The sequence below is a fragment of the Lissotriton helveticus genome, chromosome 3_1 (genome assembly GCF_964261635.1).
Source record: "Lissotriton helveticus chromosome 3_1, aLisHel1.1, whole genome shotgun sequence".
In the NCBI taxonomy this organism is placed as follows: Eukaryota; Metazoa; Chordata; class Amphibia; order Caudata; family Salamandridae; genus Lissotriton; species Lissotriton helveticus.
Genome location: NC_136061.1, coordinates 1,927,654,732 through 1,927,681,514, shown reverse-complemented (window position 1 = coordinate 1,927,681,514; position 26,783 = coordinate 1,927,654,732). Strand labels below are relative to the sequence as shown.

General features: G+C 47.1%; 1 protein-coding gene across 2 annotated transcripts in view; it reads right to left on the bottom strand.

The window, feature by feature from the left end:
* The window catches only part of LOC144823974 (WD repeat-containing protein 76-like), a 105,347-nt gene that overhangs the window by 8,448 nt on the left and 70,116 nt on the right, over positions 1-26,783 (bottom strand). For both annotated transcript variants that reach the window (XM_078682949.1, XM_078682950.1), the window contains exons 10-11: positions 13,428-13,645; positions 11,656-11,808 (exon numbers count right to left, since the gene is read on the bottom strand). In XM_078682949.1, the coding sequence (XP_078539075.1) occupies positions 11,656-11,808; positions 13,428-13,645 (371 nt within the window). The remainder of the gene's footprint in view (positions 1-11,655; positions 11,809-13,427; positions 13,646-26,783) is intronic.

The window sequence follows — 26,783 nt, the reverse complement described above, 5'->3', positions numbered from 1 at the left end:
GTGGGAATATGCATGTATTAATATGGCTGTTTTAAATAATGTTTGCTATTGGGGATATTTATTTTTCACAATGATTGGGTGGTATGAAATCATTTGCTACTTCAACTATGTAATCTAGTCCCTCTTTTTTCCATTTAAGATTTATATATTTTTAATCGTAGTATCAAATATGGTGTAAAATATAATTTAAAAAAGCCTACACTGGATGGGCAACTCTTGAACAAAACTTGTAATTTTATGAGCTGTGGTTAGTTGTAGGTTTAGTCATTCCTAACTTTGTAGCAAGGGCCATATTGCATTTTGGCATGAGTACTTTATTTTTTTTTTATACTGAAGTTAAACGCTGTCGCAAGTTAAAAGATGGCCTGAAAGAAACGAGAGTGCCAGAAAGAATATTAAGCAAAGAGTGTTTGGCCAAGCGGTCTAAGCCTGAGAGAGAGGAAAGAGGCTAGCATACCAAAGAAGAAAGCACTTCAAAGATCGAATATGCGAAACAGTGTTAAGATGGAAAACAAAAAAGTAGTGAATGTCTTAGTCTTTATTGAAATACTTTATTTTTACCCTTGGGTAATACTAAAATGAAAATGAAAAGATGCCTGTTGGGAGACATCATATTGGGGACTAGTCATATTCCCCTCGCACCTGTCTCACCTAGACCCCCTTCTCATCTCACCTCCATCCTTGCCCTCCCTTCTCCCAAACCCACTCCCAAACCCCTCACCTGCATGCTTGTTAACTGGCGCTCCGCTGCCCCCCATGCCATAGAAATCTCTGAAACCATCCTTAGCGAATACATCGACATCGCGGTCCTTACAGAATCCTGGCTTAATGACCACTCTACAAGCATTTTAGACATACTCTTACCCCCGGGCTACTCCATCATTAGGAAAGATAGACCCATCCGAAAAGGCGGTGGTGTAGCTATCATCTTCAAAGACGAATTACAGCTCTCCCTTATCAATAACACCGAATATGCCTCCTTAGAATACCTTGTAGCTGAACTCAAAATACAGGGTTCCCCCCCTATCCGCCTTCACAATATATATATATAATCAGCCCGGAAACCAATACCCATTTATTGACGAGCTATCCAACCTTCTTACCCAATCCTCAATTACCAATTCTAAAAACATCTTCCTGGGAGACTTTAACCTCCATTGGAATGATTCCAAAGATCCCTCAATCGCCCTCCTCTATGACCTTCTCGAAATTAATGACCTCAAACAAATCTGTCAGTCACCAACCCATTCCAAAGGAGCCACCCTTGACGCTATCATCACCAGCAAGGATCTAGCCCTCCTATCTAACATCATTCCCACTGACTGGTCCGACCATCACCTTATCCTGTTCTCCATAACTACCTCTGCCCCCCCCTCTCCTACCAAAACTATTAAACCCATGAAACAGATCAGAAATCTCAGTCAGATCCCCCCCAACTTACTTGAATCCAAACTTCATGCTCAACTTCTCGCTATCCCTCCTTCCCTTAACACGAATGAACTTATCGAACAATATAACAAAGCAGTCATCGATACCCTTGACCTTCTGGCCCCTCTCAAGCTCAAAAAACAAAGAAATATCCCCTCTAAATCATGGTTTAACACAGAGCTTAATAATGAAAGACGCAGTCTCAGACTGACGGAAAGATTATGGAGACAGCACCCCTCCCCTTCTAACCTGGCCCGCCTCAGACTTGCTAGATCATCCTACAAAAAACATATCTTTAGACAAAAAACTTCCTTCTTCAGGACTCAACTAGATCGAGCTCAGAACAGGCCTAGAGAACTATTCAACATTGTGCGCAATCAAACCGCTTCCGCTCCCCCTGTCCCGCTGGCCTCGACGACTAGATGTGAAGAAATAGACAAAATTAAACTAATTGAGCAAACCTTCCTCTCTACTGCAATCCCTACCGCCAATCCGAACATCTCTCTTAATATCCCCCCTCCAACATAACTCCCTCTACACCCACTACTACCCACCATAACTCTGATCTCCCTCACCCCCCTTGCCCTCTAATTTCCTGGACTCCAATCATCTTAATTCTCTCCCTAAAAACAATGCCGCATGGCTTAACTTCCAACCTGTCACTGAAAGAGACGTCTTTAACATCATTACCAAACTCAAGCCTTCCTCCCACACCAAAGACCCTCTCCCCTCCAAACTTGTCTAAAACCTCAAACACATCACCACCCCTTCCTGGACCTCTATCATCAACAGCTCCCTTGCCACCGACTGTGTCCCCACTTCTTTGCAACTAGGCCAAATTACCCCCATTATAAAAATCCCTTAGCAGACACAAACAACCTCAATAACCTTCGTCCCATCTCCAACCTTCCTCTTCTTTCTAAAGCCCTGGAAAAATGTGTCCTTCTCCAACTAGATAAACACATTGAACATTTTAATTTACTTGACCCCCTCCAATCTGGCTTTAGGAAAGGATGAAGCACTGAAACCGCCATGCTAAACATTGTTGACGACATCCACCACTCACTTGACAATGGCAAATCTAGCCTTCTGATCCTCCTTGCTCTCTCTGCAGCGTTTGATACTGTTAACCACTCTGCTCTACTCAATGCTCTTAGAGATCGATTCGGACTGAACGGTACGACACACAAATGGTTCGTCTCATACCTACAACACCGTGCTCAACAAATCAAAATTCAAAATTGCCTATCTAACCCTACCCCCATCTCCTTAGGAGTTCCGCAAGGATCCATCCTCTCTCCCTCTCTCTTTAACCTTTTCATGGAACCCCTCACACTCATTCTTAAACAAGCCGGGATCAACTACCATCTTTACGCCGACGACACCCAAATCTATTATAAGATTAAAACTCATGCTGACATCCTTCACCTCAACAACACTCATCAAGATTCAAGCCTGGTTCCACATTAACCACCTCAAACTCAACCCTAAAAAACCTGAAATTATTCCTTTTTCCCCCAAAAATAACAAGCTCCCCATTCAGAACTGGATCTCGGACCTTAATGCCCTCAACTGCTCCTTATCTTTGTCCTCCTCAGTCAAATCACTAGGGATCTCTATTGACAATCTCCTTACACTCAAGACACACATCAACAACTCTGCCAAAGGAGCCCTCTTCACTCTCCGCCACCTTAAGAAAATCAAGCCCTTCATCCCTATCGATGATTTCAAACTAGCAGTACAATCCCTTGTCCTTTCTCGCATCGACTATGGTAATGCCATTCTCACCGGAACTCCCAAGGTCCACCTAGCACCTCTCAAATCTGTGCTTCACCTTGCAGCTAGACTTACCACTGACTGCAAGCGATTCAACCACATCTCCCCTGCCCTTAACCGCATGCGTGCGGCGGCTTTTCCCGCTGTATGCGGCATTTTAAAAATTACCGCGTTACATGACGAGCTCAGCTCGTCATCAGCACACGGCAGGTAACGTTGATGACGAGCTGAGCTCGTCATCAGCATGGAAGTGGTTAAAACCCTTAAATCGCTCCCCATTGAAGGTAGGTCCACTTACAAAACAGCCTGCATTACACATAAAATTCTCCATCAAAACACACCGACCTACCTCGCTAACAAACTCACTAAAGCCGGTTGCTCCCGTTCCCTGAGAAGTACTAACACCCTCCTTCTTATCCCCCCCCCCCTTCTAAAAAAGAAAACCACCCAGTCACGTTCCTTTTCCGGCAACGCACCTTGCATTTGGAATGCCCTTCCAACTGACCTTCGCTGCAACCCTTCCTACTCTAGCTTCAAAAAAGAACTCCAACTAAATCTCCTCAATAAATACTGGGGACCCTAATCCCTATCTGTTCTCTTCCACTGGCCACTCCTGTCCTACCCTATTTGCATCCGCCCTCTCTCTATCATCCTTAATCACCCTTCCTTCTCGTCACTTCCCCTCAAACCCCCCCCTAATTCTCCCCCTCCCTCTCTCTTCCTTACCAACCTAACTGATGACTAACCTCCCTATCCTGACTCTGCAATTTCCGGCTCTTTTTTTTTCAATTTGTGCCTTATCATATTTTAGATTATCACTTCTTCCACATTCTGATATGCTTACTTCCCATATATATCGTTTTGTAATCTGTTGGGCTGAGACTTATATGTTATATATATACACATTGATGCTTTGTATATTACCTGTCTTATTGATCCTCTTGTCTCAAAAATGTAAAGCGCTCTGATACCCCTGGGTCCAGCCAGCGCTATATAAAACCTCTAAAATAAAATAAATAAAATAAAAAGTTATGAAGATTATCTTTTTATTATTTTTATTTTTTTAGCAAAACACAATACTTCTAAATGGAAGTTGGAAAGCTGAGAGTTCTTCCTATTTTGTTTCCTAGCAATACTTTCCTTTAAATTTCAAGGACCTTAACATACCCAGCATTAGACTGCTGAGCAAAACTTAAAAATAACTATGTATAAAATATGGTCTTGTGGCAAATGAAACTAAAAGGACAGTGGATCTTCACCTGGCTGAACATAATGCGATTAGCAGACTGCTTTTTATCCTTGTGCCTCAGGCCTCTAATTTTCTAACTTAAGGGCAGGAGCACATGAATTCATATTTGTAACCTGCAGATTGCAAACCTCCAAATAAAAAAATGAAAAAATGTTGCTACAGTACTTCACATCCCTAGCACTTAAAAAACTGTGGCTAAAATATGGTCTTGTGACAAATGGAACGAAAATCATAGTGGATCTTCTAAACATAATGTGTGATCTTGGGCAGACAGCTTTATGTCCTTGGGATAAACATACCAAAATTACTTAACATTATCTAGATTCCAGTCCATAGAAATGGTCTTTCACTGGCACCCATAGACAAGAATATTTTTTTCAAATCTTGTATTTTCAGTGATATGACCACCGAAGGCCCTGATTTTATAATAAACACAAAGCTTTCGACCACACCGTTTCCCGCTGAAAGGCAATATTTCTCTCCATGTGTTCCCATACCTGGCGTGTCACGCAGTTCGGCGCTTACTTTCCCTCCATGTTAAAGAACAGTAGATGTTTCAGCACCCAGGCTATCGTGCTGCATAGCTAAATACATATAAGGTCCCAAAGGTGAGACCGATTGCATTGCAAATGCTTGTTTTACGAGACAGCATGGGGCTAAAGGGGGCTGCAAAGTGAGCTCTGTATAAGGAATCCAGACAAGGACAACTGAAGGACTTACCATTTACACAGACTGACAATAAGGAATGAAGAACAAGTTACTTTCAGTAACGCTCTTTCTGGTAGAGACGGAGTCTAGCAGAAGAGTCCGTACCTTTTGAATAATCCCCAGGCGTTACACTGGGTCCAGAAACGTTTCAGCGGTACCTCTGCACACCAGATAGTTGCGCCTTGTGGCTCTGTACTGACACGGTTCTGGTCCGGAAATGACGTGTGGGGCCTATAGAAGCGCCACTCCCAGGAGAGGTCAGTTGCTTTCAAGACTTTCCCCGCCCACCGATGCAGAGCCCCATAAACAAATTGGTAAACAGAGTGCAGATTCCTAGACTTGGGATCTTATTAAAATGTTAGAGTCCAAACATGGAATGGGGAGGATGAGAGGGTCAGTGAAAAATCTGTAGCTAGATGGTCTCTACCAGAAAGAGCTTTACCGAAGGTAAGTAACTTGTTCTGATAGAGACTTCTAGCTGCAGAGTCTGCACCTTTTGAATAGTTACCAAAGCAGCACCTCCGAATGGACCTCTGAATGGACTCAAGCTAGAAAGTCCTGCAGGACCAAGGAGGTAAAATGCCCCTCCTCGCGAACCGAACTGTCCAGGCAATAATGCTTCGTGAACATGTGTAGGGATGCATACGTAGCCGTCTGACAAATGTCTAGGACAGGGACTATGTGCCAATGCAATGGAAGCAGGCAGCTTTGGCCCTGCTTTGCTTTTTGGCCAATGCATAGCAGATCTTAATGCAGCATCCAATCAAGCCTAGATGGTCCTCTTCTGCACTACTGTGCCTTTTTCGCTCCAGATAACCCCCACTAAGAGCGGATAGATCACACCAAGGAACCACCAGGTAGACTATGTAAAAGCCTAGGGCGACAATAACTATACAAAACATTGATGGAAGGACCACTTGAATTAGTCTCAGCCACTGATAAATCACTGTAGGAAGGTGGATACCTGACTATGGTTACCCCAGATCTTTTGCCTAGTGTTTAGCTGGTTTTCGACTTCGTTGGCCTGGGATCCTGCTTTTTAGGGCCCCAGGCTATCTGCTCTCACTGTAAAATGGACTCCATGTACTTTAGGTACATACCTAATTGGATGTTGGGTCACCTTATGAGCCCCTGTATAGTGTACCATCGGTACCCAGGGCATAGGTGCATCCAAGGCCTACCAGGGGCTGCAGCATGAATTATGCCACCCCTGACTGGCCATCCAAATTGACACAACTGGCTGATCACTCAGCTGGGGCAAGGTCGTGTAATCACCCCTTGCTTAGGTATAGTATTCCTATACCTACCATTATATATAGACACATATATACCTATAAGTCACTCCTATGGCAGGCCTTAACAATCCTGAAGGCAGAGTGCTTGGTTTTATGTGAGATGAGGCTCTAGCATGAGCTGAGCCTGTCTGCAGCTTTCGGAACCATGTCCTTATAGCTGTTCTATGATATAGCCATACCATATACTCTTAAGTGCATTCTAATCCTCGCGGTTGAATGCTAACTTTGGCTTGGCTTTATTAAAACATGTCGTGTAAGGCGTCATACGATTTGGAATACTACCCCCTCGCCAGTTCTGGCGACGGGGGGTAGCATTCCACCCTTCTAGAGGGAGAAGACATGTTGTTCCTGTTAATCCCGGTTAAAGTTAACCAGAGCCTCAGCATCACAAAATGGATGCTGCTGCCACAGGCACAAGTCTGACCTCCTGCTGCTGGGAGTCCTTCCAGCGAGGGAGGCTTGGACAATAGGTTTCCTGTCTTGGGAGGTGCTAGCACCATCCCAGACAGGCCATAGTGTATTGGGGCAGGGAGGGCTGAATGAAATGAGACACTGCCTGGGGCACACAAGGTGTCCCATACATAGCCCGGTTCAAACCAGTTGCTGGGGCACTCCAGCCCCAGCTCTGGTGCGAAACTGGACAAAGGGAAAGGGGTGTAACCACCCCCTTCCCTGGTCCCACTCATAGGAGGGACCTAGCAGGTAATCCAGCCCCTCAGATTAGTATATAGGTAGGAGCTGAGTCAAGAGACTTTAGATTTATCCTGACTTGAAACTTGTAACGAAACTCTGGACCTTCGACAATCTACTTCACAGAAGACGACTGAAGAATCTCCCTTGTGGTCAAGGAGTGACCACCCTGTACCTACAGGTACCATCCAGCAATCTGCGGTTTACTTTGTCGACGTTCCCGCCGAAGCCAGAGCACAGAGTCCGACAAGAGCCAGACTTCCAGACTTCTTTGACCCCGATCCACATTGCCTGCAAAGCTGAGACACGTGGAGGCGACGAGAGGCGTGGGACCGGCCATCTTGAAAAGCATGCTCCTTGCTACTTGTGCAGCTGCTGAGGCATCCTCGAAGTTGTGCATTGGGGATTGAGAGGCCCCAGCCCCGAGCATCAACTGCACCGAAGATCAGCCCTCTACACTCCACGAGTTCTGCGTGGGGCCCTTCTGCATTTTCCTGCTCGACGCGTCTGTCCAGTTACTTGCCCGTTGGCTAGTGGCCTCTGTGACAATGAACCTTTGAATCTACACCGCCTGCCTGGTTGCTCCAAGTGGGCCCCTGCTTCCCTGCAAAGTAGAAGCCCCATAGACCTTGCTGGTCTATCCTGAAGCGAATATTCGATTCCTGCGTGGGTTGCATTTGCCAAGGCCTGTTGACTCCAATCCGGAAGCCGACGCCGCCAACAACGAGATCCTTCGTGGGGCAGTCCGTATCCAGCTCCTGGTCGTCGTCTCCTGGTACACGTGGCTGCAGAATCAAGCTTCACAACATCACCTGATTGCTTCGCGACATCGCCTGGTTCCTTCCTGGTCACTGGCTAGTGACCCAGACTCTGTCCCCTCGGCTTTCAGGTACTCTTCATCCTCGATCCGCCCTTGGATCCACCCGGACACTTCTCTCCTGGTCGTCTGCAGCATCTTTCTTCAAGGCTCCATAGGATTCAGCGACGAAACCCGACACACTGACATCTATGCACCCGCTTCCTATGGGTGAGGTAACGCGAGTACTCCGGTGCTCCTATGGGTATTGACTATCCTAGTGTCCTAGTTTTTAGTAGCTTTCTCCTAGTCCATCCGGAAGTGCCCTAAAAGAACTAGTTTCCAATTCTTTCATTCCCATTATAACTCTATGGTAACTCGCGTGTGTTAAGACATCGCACACGCCTCCCGTGGGCCTCCTGCTCCCTATCCTTTGGTAGTACAGCGTAGCCCCAGCGATTCCCTAGGCCTATCCTTTGTTCGTGACGTGGTCCTTATACCACTATTTTAGTATATGGTTTTACGTGCCCCTACGGCTCTACTGTATTTTGTGCAACTTATTGTATGATAATTGAGTATCTTGTTATGTGCTTATGCCTCTGACCTCATAAAGAGTTCAGAGGGTTGTGTTAGTAATAAATACATATATATTTTTATATATAACCTGTGTGGTGTCCTTTCATTTGGTATTAAAGGGGTTACATATGGTAAAACAGCTGGCTTTACATGCCTTCTTGAGGTTAGCCTAAGACTGCTTTGCCCATGCTACCACTAGAATAGCTGGTCTATAAGGTTGACTTTACAACCATCACCATAAGGGTTGTTTGGACTGATATATGATGTCCACTATTCTAGTGGGCACCCTGTATCAGGCCAACTTCTCACAATCACTGCTCCCCAATCCATTGTTGGACTGCTCCCATGAGGAGCAGCTTCAAGACAGATTTGCATGTGGTTGTGTCCAAACAGAGGAGGCACGATGGGCAGAAAAAGATGAGACTGGGATGTGGCCCGAGCAATTGCTAGTGGCTGAGATTAATTCAAGCATTCCACCCATCACTTTGTTGTTGTCGGGGGGAGTGGGGAGGTTAGAAAGCAGCCAAATAGGAGGATATGGTCAACTGACCTCCTCCGGGGAGAGCACCGTGTGTAGTTGACCAAACCACCACAGCAGTCACGGCCACACACGTCTGCAGCAAGAATGATCCCAAGCCTCAGCAGCCTCTGCTACACCGGAGACAAGAAGTGCTTTCAGTAGCTACGCTTCAGTCTACGGAAGCCCCACAGTCGGGTGCTCGCCTCGCCACCAAGTATCAGGCACAGAGCAGGGGTACACACTCACTGGTCCCGCCAACACTAGCATCCAGGATGGTCTCCAGCAAGCCCCGGGCCTCCGTGAGGCAGTATGCCCCAGTCGTATAAGCCACAAACTGGGCCAGAGAGCCTCCGCTCACAGAGCTGCCACCCCTCGCACTCTAGTCAGAGATGGGTACAGGGAGACCCAACAGACCTTTGAAAGCCCACCAACCACCACACTCAGGGTTTACCCTCTCTGGAAGGGGTGCGAGAGTCCAGCCCGGGGTCAGGAGTCAGCCTCTCCCTCAAGGTCCACATGGGTGCCCCCCCAACAAATGCCCTCCCCGGAGCAAAGCCACATTCGCCACTAGCTGCCAAAGCCGATGTTCAGCCAGATAGAGGCACAGAAACCCAGGCTCTCATTGGAGGTGGGGGGGCATGGGCGGGGGCGAGTTCTAATCTCCCCTGGCAGTCCGCCTACGCCACTCACAAGCCCAACCAGGCCTCACAGCCAAAGCTTGGAATTCAGGCCCCTAATGTCGAGCCAAAAGTCAGGAACGGCACTGCAGCATGCTACATTAGTTGTGGCCACCGCAAGTTGTCAGGATGGGGCAGGATTCGGGTGGATCAATTTGCCTGGCTGGCCTAGAGCTCGAGAGCTCACGTCCAATGGCCATGCTTCCAGGCCACACCCTCAAGTAAAGTTCTTATTAGCAAGCGCAGTCTAATGTAGATCCGAATCACTGGCCCTATTTGTGGTCTCTCTCACTGTTCCTACATCTCCATACCTGGATATTTTTTTCTATGCAAACTAGAAATATTTACTTGCACACGTCAGTATTTTCCTCTCCCTCTCTTACTCCCACTTTTTTCCCCCATTGTCTTCTTCTCTGGGTCATTGTTGGTAAAAAATGAGTTCCAATCTCCTAAAATAGTAATGTTGTCCACCAAAGAAGCATTAAGCAGCGGGAATGGCTGGGTAAGCATACTTCACACTACATGGAAATACAATGCACATAGGATAGTACTCCTGGCGGAGAGAGCTGGCAATAGTTTTTTTCAAACCTTGGGTAAAGGAAGTTTTACAATGACAAGAGTCAACATGGTTTCACGTGTAGCTTAAAAAAGTGTAATGGCGTGGGTACTTCTTGTCCCTGGTTTTCATAATCCACTTGACAATCTCTGCAAACATGCTGGATGGTTTCCGAACATGGCACTCACTTTGTGTCCGATGCTTTGGCCACTCATCATCCGTTTGAAAAGTTTCAGCACCATTTTCTGTAGATACTAGGGTCTTCGTCCAGTCAGTTTACCTACCTCATAATTTTAGATGCTCCTAATTCGACGCTGCCATTCGAATTACATCAATTTTCCACACCTGTGAAAGTTTGAGGTGGCATCGCTGGGATTCAAAGTATCTGAATGCTACATACAGAAACTGTATGTACAATGGTAGGAATGAGATAACAAAACATCTGCAACCTGTTTGAGGGCAATACACTACCAGTGACTTTAAACTACTGTGAAAGGGGTTTCAACACCATGCACGGGATAATGTCACCCACACTTATAGATCTTGGTATCGCAAGTCCTTCTTCACTAATGTTCATAGACGGCATGGGCTCTCTCCTACCTCTCTGGAATCCATTGCCATTCGTTAACAGATGGCTGACTGCTGATGTCCATGCGGATGATACTCCAGTAAGGTAGGCCCATCACAACAAAAGGATACAAGATGGATAGGATTTTTTACACTGGTTTTGTTACCCATGTTAGGGATTCAATGATGTAAAAGGGCTCACTAATGAACTAATGTCTGAAATAACATATGTGCAGAATATTCAGGTATACCCATCTTTCATAGGTAATGTTGTTTGCCATGCTCCGAATACCAAATGCAGTGTGCAACCTACATGTTATTTGAGAACGGTCAAAGTTAGAAAATTGTTCGTGTATATAGTGGTGGTATGTTTGGTAGGTTATTAAATGTTCTAGTTTTGAAATTCACATTTGCAGTGCACGAACTGTGCTTTGTTTTTGGTGCAACGTTTTGCATGCCTCGCTTGTAGAACTTGGGGGTCTGTCTACTGCAGTTTGAATAAAAACGTCATCCACATTTGGGCTGTTAATTTCTTAAGACACAAAACTCTGTCTGATCAGCTTTCATTTGTTAGATCTCAGAATGCTCTCAAATGTACTGATAATCGACCTGCTAAAGACGTGTGAGATCTTAATATCTAACGCCACTTCCTGTGAGCTAGTGATGCCACTTCCTGTGATGCCACACATGGTGTGATGTCACCCGAACACTGCCTAACTTGGTGAGTCTCTCCACTTCTTTTTTTTTAAGACTCTTGCCCAGTCTTCAGCATGCAACCTTAACATTGAGCCCCAACCTTAAGATATCTCCAGCCTACCTGATGCGGTCATCTGCACAGACGGTTACTACTCGGTTCCCGGTAATAGGTGAGAAGTAGGCTGAGCCCACACTTTTGGTGTTGCCACTTAGAGAAGCCACTGGTCTCATCCCTTTTGGTTTCAGGCGTCGTACGTCATAGATCGAAACATCCCTGTAACAAAAACATTTCTTTCATACCATATCTGCAGAAGTAGTAACCTTCCAAGCACAAATCCATAACAAACCCTACTCTCATTGAAAGTTTTTGGGCACGGAGTACATGGAGGGTTGGGAACTAGGGAAGGAGTGGGCAGCTAGGTGGCACTCGAACAAGGAACGCGAGTGTATGTTGGCAGCAGAGCGCTGATAAGGTTGGGATGGAGATATAGTGGTGAACAAATGGAGAGATAAGGAACAAGGCTGGGGCAAAGTGGGACAGAGCTGGGTAGAGGCCTGATTATGGACTAGGATGTGAGCAGAATAAGAGAGTAAAGTGATAGAGGGTAACCAAACTTGTCCATAGAAGGAAGCAGTGAACAGGGCTATTCCAGGGATGGAGAGTGGGGAATGAACAAGGCTGTCTGAGCGAATTAGTTTGATGGGGGGGGGGGGCGAAGGGGGACAATAAACATCTGTTACTCAGCACCTTGCCCTTCAGGGTTAAAGTGTGCTTAACAAACACTCACTTTATGTTGAGAGTTGTGTCAGGCAGTTAAGGGAGGGTGGAAGAAAGATTTTTAAAAAAGGACAGCGGAGAGTGGGAGGCAGGGAACATAACCAGTAGAAGGTGGGAAAACAGGGAACAAGAAAAGCTGTGGGAGGGAGACTGCCCAAGGCTGACCAAGGAAGGGAAAGGGATGCCAATAAATCTGCAAATCCGCACCCACCTGCACTTCATGCTGAATGAGCACTTTACAAATATGCATGTTCGGTTAACCAGGCCAGCCAAGGGAGAGAGACGTGGAGGAATAAGGCTGGTTGAGGGTGTTCCCCCCTAACCATGCTGTGGAAGGGATAGGAAGGGGGGGGAGGGGGAGCCCAGCCAAGGAGGGGAGGGAGAAAAGTTAGGAGGGAATCAGGTCAGCCGAGGGAGGAAATCTGCAAGTGAGGTTGAGGGGAGAGGAACCAAAAATGGAAAGACAAGGACCTAGTTAACAGAGGGTAATGTGGGAAAAGAGAGTCCGATGGAAGATAGATCAGAAGAACAAGGTGTGCAGGCAAGAAGCAAAGAGAAGAGTACAAGCTAATAAAATTAAAAGGGGACAGGCAAAAAACATTCTTAATTTGAAGAAAGAAGCAGTATGGAATTCCCTCCCTGATTAAAAGCCAGAGTGGAAGCACAGCTGTTCTTGTGGAGCAACACATTAAGGGAGGGGAGCATGCATCAAATCCACAAAAGACACGGGGTAGAACACAGGAAGAGATAAAGAAGGAGGTAACTGTGCTACTACTGTGTGGCGACCACCCTTGGTGAGGTAAGCTAAATAGAGGCAGCAAATTCCAATCTCTTGAGAACCAGTCGGTCAGGGGACTTTCTCATAAGACAGGATAGCAGGCAGTAACCAATGGAAAACCATCACCGAAGCTGTGCAGCTCCAGGAAAAGGCAGAGCATGTCACAATGCCCAGAGGACCTTCTGCAGCAAAGAAAGTCCTTAAAGGAGGCAAAGCACTCCATAATAAGCAATCAAGACCTTTGTGAAAGCTCCACATGAACATAACGGTGTCAATACAGCACATCACAATACCATGGAAGGTCAGCACAAGTAGTCACAGAAAAAGCAGAACTCACCCTCCTCCTGCGGTCATGAAGTAGTTCCTGTCTGCTGGATGCACATGTACAGTCCGAACAGACTTAGAATTCACTTGGGCTAACAGTTCACAGGAGGTTCCCGGCGTTCGTCTGTCCACCACAGAAACATCAGCATCCCAGTGGCCCACTAGCAGGTTGGAGCCGTCATCGGAGAGGAAATCAAAGGAAGAGAAGCCAGCTGCTTCATCTCGGTACACCTAGGAGCAAACAGGGAGATTGCTATAGACTATTCCTATGCTGCAAGTTTTGAGTTGTGTTATTTTTTAATTAATCAAGGTTATCCTTTCAGAATCAGTATGTATTAGAGCGAATGAAGTAAGTGACTAACGGCCAGATTCATCATTGTAAAATCGTCTCGCAAAGGGCCAGATTCTGAGAATCCGGCCCTTTGCGTGCGCTATTTTTTGCATTTGGGATTCATCATCCCAAATGCAAAAATCGCAATTACAGAAAGCGCAAAATTGCGAAGAATCGCATTTAAGGAATCTCAATTAGAGATTCCTTAAATGCTATTCATGAACCTTTTTAAAATTGCGAATTCGCAATATGGGGCCGCTATTTACCGCGAAGTGTAACTTCGTGGTAAATAGCATGTTACACACACACATGTCCTTTGGACATGTGTGTGTGCAACACCTGTGTACATTTGCATTTCAGGGGTGCTACAGGGTGTCCTTTGGACACCCTGGCACCCTTGAAATCGCTTCCTTATTTGCGATTCGCTAATTGCTAATCGCAAATAAGGAATGACTCCCCATTCATTCCTATGGGCTTGGCCCATAAGAATGAATGGGGTCATTCCTTATTTGCGATTAGCAATTAGCGAATCGCAAATAAGGAAGCTGTAGAAATCGCATTTAATTGTGCGATTTCTACATGAATCCCGTTTTGCGAGTCCTTAATAGCGATGCCTTAATAATCGCTATTAAGGACTCGCAAATCGGGACATTGATGAATCTGGGGGTAAGAAAGCAAATCCAAACAAGAGTTAGGGGGATGCTCAGTCTGCCTGTTAGTGAACTTTCCGGGCAATCGAAGATTAAAGATGCAATGATCTATGTGTACCACTAGACTAGGAAGACAGAGATACAATGGTAGACATATAATGTAACTTGAATGTCCTGGCATTTGTAATTTTATGTACTCTACGATGTGATATTGATTACGCTGAATGCCACTGTCACATGTTTGATTGCAATAAAAAGATACATTAAAAAAAAAAAAAGTACGCGCATTCAAGGGTACTCCCTCCTTGCACCCATGTCTAGGCCACCACTATCAACTTCCCTTCAATTCATTTCATGTTGCTGCAGTTCTCCATCTAGGACTCTACAATGTATAAGTAGGGAGAAGCTGAAGTCACCCCTATTGACGAATTTAGGCAAACCATTTCCCTACTCCATTCCTATTAAGGATTTACTTAAAGGAAGGAGCGCGCTTACAGATCAGTTTTGCTATACTCTACCCTGGGTAAATCCCTTCTCTTTACATCTGTAATGTAGGCACATTGACCCTGATAGAGGGATACTCAAGTATTGATTGACCCCATATCTTTGATGGATTTGGCTTTGATGAGAGATAGTAATTCATATGTTGTTGATAAAGAGTAGTTCACTTTTCCTTCCACTGAGTTATAAGCCATTTTCCGCCATCCATGATTCATTAGCAGACAAGCCAGATTCTAGGATCAGGACAAGTTTGGTTCATCGTTTTTACTTTTGATAGCACCATAAAAACATCTAATGTGTTGATGTGGTGCAGACTTCTGAACATTCTTAGACTGGACTATGAAGCACTTGTATCGCATGCAGACTTCATTGTAAATTTCTTGTAACTGAGCGAGGTTTAAGGCCTGCTGCAGGATCGAGTATCCTTGTTCCCTTCTTTCAAAAATGCCATTATATGTTATTTTGTTCTCATTACTGTTTTAGCTTATTTTATTAATGTGGCTGTTTTCAAGTAGGTGTAGCACCAAGGGAGACCGGTGCCAACAATGGGAGCTGCATTTGCTTTACCCCTCCTGTTTCTTTCTCTCATCATAGGCAAATGCTCGATTCATTGCCTAGGAGCTATTTCTGGACACACACCTACTCAGATTTATATTGGAAGTCACTGGGCACGTGGACGAACAGTGGGTGCACCACAAGTGCTACAAAAGAAATCCCTTCTAAAGCAATGTCTGCACACAACACTAGCGACCCTGCCTGACTGCATATAGTTCTGGACTCAGTTGCAGGGGTAAGTCACAAACATAAGATGGGCTCCCACAGGTTTGTTATATAATCTTTCCTCAGATACACCCATCTATGTCTCCCGAGCTCCACCCAGACCCGTGGAGCCCGGGCCCTCTCCCCGTCACTCTGTTTGAAGCATTCCACCTTTTATTATTTGATCAAAATTTGCCCTAATGCTGAACTAAGCATTAATAAAGGGATATTCTCGGACAAAGCAAGCACTAAAGATTCATGAACCTCTGACCAACTCATGTTTAGAGGTTTTACTTGTTACTCCGAAGTCCTCCTTTCCAACCTGGCCTCAGACTTCTCCCCCTCAGCCTACCTAAGGGTCTGGGCAACAAAAGATCTGGAGCCTTATTGAGTGGCTCCAGGGCTTTCTAGAGGGCCCTTGTGCAGCTAGGATCCCTTGGTGTGCCTGCATAAAGGTATTGTTGCACCCGTTGGCGCTAGGGGACGTTTGGTCAAACGAAAATTATATACCAGGCGTTGCCAGTGACCAGTTTAAAATGGCCTATTGGTCGTATGTCCTGGGAGAAATCACCTCCAAATCTAGCTTGGGCACTTTCACTGATGCTTGTCTCTCATTCAAGTGCAGCTTTAAGTTCGAACCTCTACTTAGATTTGGTGGTGAAACCCTTATGCACAAGCACTTTTTCATCAAGCTCAAGGTGGGCACTTTAACGTTGGCTCCCTTCATCTGTCACTGGAAAAATGGGTCGGGTGGACCAACTGAGTGCCCAATGGGTTACGAAGCCAATGAGTCTATCTAATATGTTTTATTTTTCTGTCCTGCATATAAAAAGAAACAGCAGTGTTGGATAGTTCCACTAAGTAGAATGCAAGGTTTTGAGGATCGCACCATTGCACTTAGAATATGCACTACAGACACTAGTGGACCAGTTTTTTTCCATTTGTAAATTCTTGACATCCATATGGTATTTAAGGACAAAGAAAATGATTAGGGAGACAGGTTTTAAGGGATACTGCAGATATGACAGATTACACAACTGCCTTTATTCTCTTGCTGCAAGGTTTAAAAGTTGTTTTTTATTATTTTCTATTCTCCAGAATTTATATTTGTTACGTATGCACTGGCACTTTATACTACTACAGTACTTTAGGGCTCGGATTGAAGGGCAGTGTGCTCCGATCTATTAGGTGGGAACTCCAGGGTAGATGGTATATGGCACCTCTTGCAAGTGCAATAATTTCTTGTTCCTAGCACATAACACACTCTATGCTCTCTTGCACACACTATATGCATCCCTGGTCTCACTCTCTTGTGCTTAATTATGTGATGTAAGCCTGTGCAGATTCTTTTTGTTGTTGCTGGTTTTACATTTGTTTTTACAAGGTGACCAGACTGGCCATGCTGTGGAGAATATTCTTAATTTTTTTATAGGATCATAATTCTGAAGATGTTCTTTGCTATACAGCATCAACGGAGAATTCAATTGGAGTGATTGGGACTCATGGCGGACCCTTGAGGTTTTTGTTGGTCTACTACTTCTGTATATAACACGTGTCAATCAAATTTTATTTTATTAGCTTCTCTATATCAGATTTTTTTTAGATTTTCAAGACATTGATTTACTTTGCTGTTGTATTTAGGGAGCTCAATATATTAACCAATTATGCCTAATTGTGTTTTAACTCTGCATTTTAATTGAGTCATCTTTTGAGCACATGTTTACTTTTATGGTTATGTATGGTAACCAAATAAAGGTTTGACTTAACTGCATGGACCTTATTTTCGCTACTAAAGACCTGGTTGAATGTGGTACACCTGCTCCACAGGCCTGATCGGACCATTCACTGATCCCTTTTAGTTTCTAAAAAGCATTTTACCCACCAATCACACCTACCCCAAAAAAACCTTGTCTAAACTTTTGTTTAAGGCCTTTACTAGAGCTCTCTCCAAGTCTGGCTGTGCCTCTTGTAGGTCTACCATACATAATGGTATCACAGAATGTAATCACTGGGTTAAGTAAGCTCAGATTTAGTGCTACTGGTTTCTTCTCATCTGTCAGCCAATGTTGTCCTACAACCCCTGGAATAACTCTGCCTTAAGAGAACCTAAACTAGAAAATACGGGTTTAGAGCTCAAATGCAGGGTAGTTTGTCCTTGCAAACAAGAGTGAGTTAAAGCCAGCACTCAGGGTATATACAATCCTAGGTCTTACCACAAAGATGAACTACGATGCTGGCAATAATTCTAAACACACAGAATACTATTAAAGAGGTTTTAAAAACAGTCAACTCTTTAGCAGCTCCAGAGAGAACCTCATTGGCCATGGAGCAGTCAAACTATTTGACAGACTGAGTACTTTCTCAAAAAGATCAAGACTATCTGATTTCTTTCCCATTTAGGCACTTATTCCACATGCTCACTCTAGGCAACCTTTTCAGTCGCCATCTGCCAATTCGCCTCAGTGAATTTGTACTATCTTCCAAGGACATTCATGAATTATTATCCTTGGTCACTTCAGGCTCCCTTCTGAACATTTGTCCCCGCATATTAGACATTCTGGGTCTCTGGAGATCTCTCACTCTCTACTAACCATCGGCAACACGTCACTCAATGCCACTGTCCATGTGGCCAGAAAGCAGGTCCTGGTTATCTCACTTGTGGAAAAACCCTATGCCAATCCATCCCTATCTTCTTGTTATTTTTCCAATAAAATGTTTAGAAAAGGGCATTAATATGCAGTGCTCCACTTTTCTAGAGGACAATAGCTTCTTGGATGCTAGTCAGTACGGTTTTCCACCATGCCATAATACAGTACGCCCTGGTCTCGGCATTGAAAGATTTACGACTACATGCGTACCAAGGTAGATAATTCTGCCCTGGTCTTGCTAGATTTACCAGCTGCTTTTGATAGGTCTTTCATGCCCATTTTTTGCTTCAACTCAAGGAGGCAGGGATTCAGGGTGTGGTGTTAGCCTGGACAGAGTCCTACATTAAAAGAGCTTAAGAAGTTTCCTTAGCCCCCCTTCTGCTCCGAATTCAAATCTCTTGGCCCACAGAGTTTAACAGAGCACTTCAACGAGCCCCACACTTATCAATATTTACATGCGTCTGCTTGTTCAGATATCTGCTCCTTCGGTCTTATGTCCATGTGTTACACAGAAGACACCTGAATAGTGATTTCGCTTGATGACAACACCCAGGACTCCACCTACAACTGTCCAAACTGTAGAATTGCAGCGGTTAAGTGGATGAGTGACAATTCACTTAAATTAAACACAGACAAGACCAAGATAATTTTACTCTGACCGCAATCCACTTTGTGTCCTACCCAAAAGCCTCTGGCCAACTGAGTTAGGCCCTGCTCCAGTTCAGGTACCCTCAGTCCAGAATCATTACAAATAGCTCAAGCAGGATTGTTCTCTTACCACTCAGATTAACACATTTCCCTAAACCTGCTTTATTTTGCTGAAACTACCCTGTAAAATTCTTACTCGTCTCCCATCTTACACCTGCCTACTTGTCGTCCAGGCCATCCTCAGTAATCAACTATTGTAACTCCCTTTTCCTGGGCTCTCCCTGGTTTGCTTCCTGCAGCGTCTTCAGTGCATCCAAAACGATCCATCTTGCCATGCGTGTCAGCTCCCCTAGCTTTCCTCCACATCATCTTTCTTGAACTCTCTGCACTGGCTGCCGGTTGCTAAACATACGTTTTAAGGCCACGTGCACGGTATTTCAAGCTCAGCATCGGTCTGGGCCCACATACTCCCATGCTTGTTCTCTGGCCCTCGGAGGAATGTCTTTTAGTAATTCCTGCGGTCTGCCACTCATGGGCGGGTGGTCTCACCTTCTAGGTTATCGCAGCTAGGATTTGAAGTTCTTACCTGGCTACTTTCGAGCCGTTCAGAGGTCGCAACTTTTTTTTTTTTTTTAAACCTTTATTGAGACAAAAAGGAAGTACACAGCTGATATCCCCTACATCCTGTCACTTGCAGGCCGGCAGCATTCATAAAGATATTAATGCAAAGTATACAATGTTAGGATCATAGCTAACACAGCAAGCCGCCTACAACCCTTCCGGGCCGGCCACGTAGAGGACTGACAGGGACCGTGTATATCAGCATTCAATAGCGGCAATGGTTACAAAGTGTATATAGTAAGAATGCAGTAGGTTTTCGGGTTTTCTTATATCTATCCCCCCTCCCGCCCCCCAATACAAACAACAACCAATTACAACTCGATCCTATTATCCTGTTACCTAGTGTACCCAGTGTGTCCTATCTGCCAACCTCGATCTCTCCCCTCCGTGTCTTGCAGAGGAAAGGGAGGCGCCCAGTTTCAAAAGCGAGTATTCTGCTCCCAATGGCCTTGGTCATGAAATTACGCGTGGACGCGCTGCATCGCGTGGAGCTGTGTGTGGAACGTGGGGGGAGAGTTAGCTGCGGGGAGGCATAGCGAGTCAAGCAGCATGAGGCCGGGGTGTGGGCCGTGGTCCATGTACAAGGCTCGTACCTGTCAGAAAGCGGAAGAGGCTAAACGTGGCAGCTATCTGATCGGGATGACTTTGTAACATTACATGCAGGCTTCGCTAGGCTGTGAGAGGGGACGCGTGTCATCTATACCCCATGGGTATGTTAATCTGTATAGATTGCAGTGCAAGTGGGTCGCCAGACTAGGGACGCAGCTTGTGGGTCATTTCGCAAGCACGACATATGAGTAAATGCACGAATTACAGACTGCGAGTATTAGGGAGTGTCCGGCTGTGCTGCGGTTTGGAGACGCAGAAGGTATGCCGTTAGTGGACCCCATATGTCTTTTGGCCGTGAGCGTTGTGGAAGGAGCTCTGCATAATTCTGCAGTTGGTCCTGCCAAGTGGACATTGTCATGATCCAGTCCTTAAACTTGGGTGCTCTACCACGACCCCAGCGGCACGCCACCTGTCGCTTCGCAAGTAGGATCCCCAAAGCAAAAAATTTGTGGTGCGTATGCGGCGCTGGGGATGTCTGTCCCAGCAGTGCAATTTTCGGACAGGGTGACGTAGCCACCCCAACTATGTCAGACAGAGCCGCAAACACCTCCTCCCAGTAAGCTGCTACCTTGGGGCATGTCCATGCAAGGTGGAAAAAATCCGCGCCCTCCCCCTTGCATCGTGCGCATCTATCATCCTCTCGGAGTTGGAAGCGGTAGAGTTTGGCAGGCGTATAGTAGAGTCTGTGAAGGAATTTGTAGTGTAGGAGCCGAAGACGTGCATTCCCTGTCACTGCGGATGTATGTATACAACTGTCCTCCCATTGTTCGTCTGTCAGTTGGGTGTCTAAGTCTCGGTCCCAATCATGCCGTGCTCTGAGGGCTGGTGTGGCCGAAGCCGCCTGTACGTGTTTATAAAGCAGTGAGACTACATGTTTCGGTGCTTCAGGTTGGAGCAAGGAGTGAAGGGGTTGCACCGTCTCTGGTTCATCTGGGAAGGCGGGGGTGACAGCTTTTACATTCTGCCTCAAACGCACATAAAGGAAGGTGTCCATGACAGTTGGGGAGTACTCGCCAAAAAATTGTGCCGATGTTCGGAAGGTGCCCTGTAAGTACAGATCACCCCACGTGTGTAGCGCAAGCTTGGTAAGCAGTTTACGGCCTATTTCCTCGCAGGTAACACGGAGTCGAGGGTCATGAGCTAGGGTCATAAGCGGCGAGTACAGGAACGGCGTATTCATGGCATCCGCGAGACGTCTCCAGGCCAGAACCGTACAGTCCACCGTGCTGGGATCGCGGTCTACAATCTTGGAGTCAGTGTGAACGTACCCCGCAGGTTGCATAGGTCTCATGTAGCCATCTTCTACCGCCAGATGAGCCATAAAGGGGGGGGGGGGATGTAGCCAGTACACAGCAAAATGGGCCTGCGCAGTCATAGTATCTCCGAAAATTAGGGACTTCCAGTCCTCCTTTGTGGTAGGGAAGCATCAATGTGCTCATGCAGATTCTGGGCTGTTTTCCACCCCATATCAGCCGTGACATTTGCGAAGTGAGTGCACGGAAAAAGTGGGGGCCTGGGTTGTATGGGATGTTGGTGAAGAGGTACAGTAGTTTAGGTAATACTACCATTTTAATCAGGGAGATACGTCCCGCCATTGATAGTGGGAGGTGGATCCATTTGGTGACGTTGTCCGTTATTTTATCTAGGACTGTGCCATAATTCGCTCTGATAAGAGTATCACGGCATCTGGTCACATTGATGCCTAGATTTTTGATTTCCTTTGCTTCCCAGACGAGAGGGTAGTCCAGGGGGAAAGGCGTGGTAATGTCTGTCAGCGGAAACAGAGCTGATTTTGACCAGTTTATTTGGATACCTGCGAAGCCACCAAATTTGGTGACCTCGCGTAGTAGGGGGTTAAGATTCTCCTTGGGGTTATGGACATAAAGGGTCATGTCATCGGCATACAGTGCAACAAGCAGTTGTCTCTCCGGGTATATGAGGGATCGGTGATTATGGTGCTGACGTAGTTTAGCCGCCAAGGGTTCAATTGCGATGGCAAAGAGTACCGGGGATAGCGGGCAACCTTGCCTCGTACCGCGCTGGATCTCAAAGTGGGGTGAGCGGGAGCCATTTAGTAGCACCGAGGCTATCGGTTTATGATATAGCAACCGGATCCAGTCCAAAAAGCTAAAAGGAAACCCCATACGTTCAAGTAGTGCCAGAAGGTAATCCCACTCTAGCGAATCGAACGCCTTGGTGGCGTCCAGAAAAACGGCAGCCGCCTCACACTTGGGAGTGATGTCCTGAATTACTGCTTGGAGCGTGCGCAAGTTGTGGGATGTAGCGCGGTTAGGGACAAAGCCCGCTTGGTCGGGTAAGACCAGCCGTTCCATCAGCAAATTAAGCCGGGTTGCAAGCACCTTCGCAAGGATTTTTATGTCAGAATTTAGTAGGGATAGGGGTCTGTACGAGTCGCATGACTCCGGTGGTTTGCCCGGCTTTAGCAGTGAGGCTATGAGAGCTTCTCGCATAGTGGTGGGCAAGGAGCCCTCCTCAAGAGCCGCGTAATAGACACGTAGGAGGATCGGGGCAAGGATGTGCATGTAGGCCTTGTAAAAGTCAATGGGAAGACAGTCTGACCCCGGCGATTTACCCGACTTCATGGAAATTATGGCGTCAGTGATTTCGTCCAGTTCCAGCGTGTGGTGTAGGAATTTCTGTTGGGATGGACCCAGCCACGCAAGCGCCGTGTCTTCTAGGTATGCATTGAGGTTTATGGGTGCAGTCCGCTGGGAAGTGTACAGTGTGGAGTAATGATCGACAAGGATCCGCAGCTGTTCCGGGGCAATGTGTTGGGGCGTGTTATGTTCGTCCAGCAATGTGGTTATGTAATTATGATGTTTAGGGGGATTCACCGCGGAAGCAAGCGCCTTGCCAGGCCTATCTCCCTCCCCATAGCTACGGGCTGAATGTGGTTTTCCTAGGAATTTACATTCTTTCTCGGAAAGGTCCGAGTACTCATTTAGTTTTTCACGCAGCTTAGCCTGAGCCTCATGCTTGGGATTGGCGCTGACTATGTCTTTTTCTAGCTGTCTCAGTTCCTGTTCCAGTTTGCGCAACTCGTCCCTAAGGGATCTGAGAACACCACCACCGTTAGCAATGCACCCCCCTCTAACGGTGACTTTAAAGGCCTCCCATACCGTCGTTATGCTGGAAACTGAAGTCATGTTGCGGTCGAAGAAATCTGTTATGTCTTGTTCAAGCTCAGCCTTGAATGCAGAGCCGGTCAAGTGTGCCGGATTTAGTCTCCAGCTTAAGTAGGGTGAAACGTCGTGCGGGACGCGGAGTGTTATCAGCACCGGGGAGTGGTCCGAGAAGGTACGAGCTAAGTGGGACGCCGCGACCACCCAGGAGGAAAGCCCCGTGGAGCAAAAAATGTAGTCTAGCCGCGCCCAGGTGGAATGTACTGCAGAATAGTGGGTGCCTTGAGATTGAGTTGGGTGGATGAGTCTCCAGGTGTCGGTCAAGCGATAGTCGTCGATAATACTCAAAAGGGTGCGTTGGGTATGTGTGTAGTGCTGTGCCTGGGATCTGTCCGTAAGTGGGCGTAACGCTGTATTGAAGTCCTCGCCTATTACCACATGTGCAATCCCCATCGATTGAATTTTGCCCCATAACGTAAGAAGTGTGGACGGGTCGTCCGTGTTGGGTCCATAGTAACATGCAAAAATAACTTTATGTGAGTACAACCTGCCCCACATCATACAGAATCTTCCATTCGCATCCGCTTCCGACCCCTCCAGGATAAAGCGAACCCCCCGCTTAACTAAGATTGTTACCCCTCTAGCGTAGTTGGAGTATGAGGAAAATACCCTATTAGACGCCCACCTAGCTGCAAATAGGGGAGAGTTGCCTGACCTCAAATGTGTTTCTTGTATCATTGCGATTGAGACTCCATGTCTAGATAGGTAACTTAAGATTTGCCTCTTCTTACGTGGGTCATTAAGTTCGCGAACATTCCACGACATCAAATGCAGTTGTTGGAGAGGCCGCTCGTTCGTCACGTCTCCCATTCCAACAAGTGCAGAGAAAGGTATTGAACAAGCTTAAAACAACAGGACCCCACATAAGCCACTGTAACCATGCCAGAATATAACGTTAAAGTCAGCTCAACCACTGGGCATAGATGCAGTTCGCAATTACAATGGTTAGGATTTCAAGTAGTTAGAACCTCCTCCCGCCCACACCGGCCACCCCAACCCGCCGGGTATAGAATCTCCCACCACCCACCCAACATTTCGTAATAACAAAATACGATAAACCAACAGTTTAAAGTCCTCTCGTCCTCAAGTGGGGAGAGGGTATAAGGGGGCTCGCCCGATGGGGGTAACATTGCTAGGGGCACCCGATCTGCCCCCCACCTCACAAGTCTCACCCATTGGACGCCAGTATATCACCAGTTCGTCCTCCCTGGGATGGAGGTGGGCGTCGAGCCTAGGTCAATATTCTTACCGGTAGAGTGAAAAATCAGGAAAGTACCTCACCAGGGATGTAGTTCTTGGAACATCACAGTGCACTCACGTGGGTTGTTGTCGCGCATCCAGGTCACATTCAAAGTCAGTCTTGTTGCGCCATTGGCGAGCTGGACCTGGAGCGCCGTTCCGCTGCGTTGTTTTTAGGACGATCGTGTTTGTGCTGCTTCAGGAAATCTTCCACCTGCTGTGGGTTGGTGAAGATATGTTGCTTGCCTTGGTAGGAAAGTTTTAGTTTCGCAGGGTAGAGCATAGTATAGGAGAGTTCCAATGTTTGCAGTTTCTTTTTCACGGCAGTGAATTTGCGTCGAGCCTCCTGTACAGCAGGGGTGAAATCTGGGAAAAAGGATAAGGTGGCATTTCCATAGGTGACCGTGCCAAGTTCTCGGGCGCGTCGGAGCACAGCGTCTCGGTCTCTGGAATTTAAAAAGCGTGCAATTATGGGCCTTGGAGGAGCTCCTGTGGAGGGGCGAGCAGCCAGAGATCTATGAGCACGTTCAACAATGAGATGTGAGGAGAAGGACTCTTTCCCAAACAGTTCCACGACTAGGGATTCTACAAAGGGCTCCATTTTTCCTGTGTTCGTAGTTTCCGCCAGGCCGAGAATGCGGACGTTATTTCGCCGAGATCTGGCTTCTAAGTCCTCGTTCTTATCCGCGATAACTTTGAGGAGTCTGTCTATTTGGGAGGTCCGGCGGTTCACAGTGGCGGCACCATCTTCTAGGCCAGATATTCGTTCCTCCGCTTCAGTGAGACGGGCGCTGTGTTGGTCAATCTTCGCCACAATGTCGTCCATGCGCAGGTTCATATTGTCTATCTTGGCGTCTATACTGGAGAGGCTCTGTTTTATGCCCAGTAGTAGAGATTTCCAGTCCTCTTCAGGCGGAGTGGAGGCAGCGGGGCAATCCTCCGGCCCAGGCATCGTCTTGTTCGTTTTTTTGGCTTCAAACAGGATTTTTGACTGTCTGGCGTCACTCCGGCCCATGGCACGCCTCGGCGTTCGTAGTGACGCAATTTTGAGCGGTCGCTTTAAGTCAGGTTAACGTCGAAACCTAGGCCACAAGATGATGAGGGGGGGCCTGGTCAGGAGGATCGCTTAGTAGTCCTGTACTTGTTCGCAGCTTTGAGTCCCACAATATGGCCGCCTCGGCGGGATGCGGAGAAGTTCCCGCTCTTTATCACAGCCGGTCGAGGCAATTAAGGGAGTAGGTAACTGTGGGTGACACCACAAGACTGACCAGCAGTATCCGCCAAGCCCCGCGGGGAGCGAAGGATGGGTGTCTCTTCACATTAGGTGCAGGTGCAGGAAGGTCAGTCCCTGGCATGGAAGCCTCCGCAAAATGGCCGCTGCAATAGGGGGAAGAGGGATCTCCTCACGTTCTACCAGGTAGGCTGTGTAGGGAGAGAGTTATGGAGCAAGGGCCTCCGCGCCAGGTGAGCAGGTAGCAACGCACGTCACAGCCGGGTCGCTTGGTAGGATCTGCACATTCAGGCCAGAGATAGGAGCTGTGGGGCGGCTGGACTTGGTTGGCCGTGTGGGGGTGAAGCACAGCGGTTCGGCGGGAGAGCGGTGGATGCAGGCTTGTCCGATTTCACCGCTAGGCAAGGAGAGCCGCCGGCAGCACAAAAGATGGGAGAGGCGCTCTCCCCCTCGCCGTGTGTCCCGGCGTGGCGGTTGGGCAGAGCAGTGAGCGCCGAGCTGCGCACAGTCGCTGTCGGGTGTGAGCGGGGGCGGGGGATCCGCCGGGTAGGCTGATCGATCGGGGCCCCTTACCTCCGCAATCCCCCGCCGAAGGAGTCCAGTCGCCGCTCCTGTGTCCCGCGGGCCGGTGTCACGTAGTCCGGCTCCCCACAGGAGGCGTAGCTCGGAGGAGCGCGAGTGTCCGCACGGAGGCTCCGCGCCAGAAAGCGGCGGCTGTGGCAGTCGGATTTGGGCGATGAAAACTGCGGAATGATCCTTGCAGTCACGCCAGTTCGATCCCGCTGTATAGGGGTCGATGTGCACCGGTCAGGATGGTGTGTAGGATCTTTTCAGGCTCGACAGGGCGAGCGCCTCACTGCAGTGCGGCCATCTTGGTCCGGCGCCACCTAGCGCCCCCAGAGGTCGCTACCTTTAAGGAAAGCTTTAAA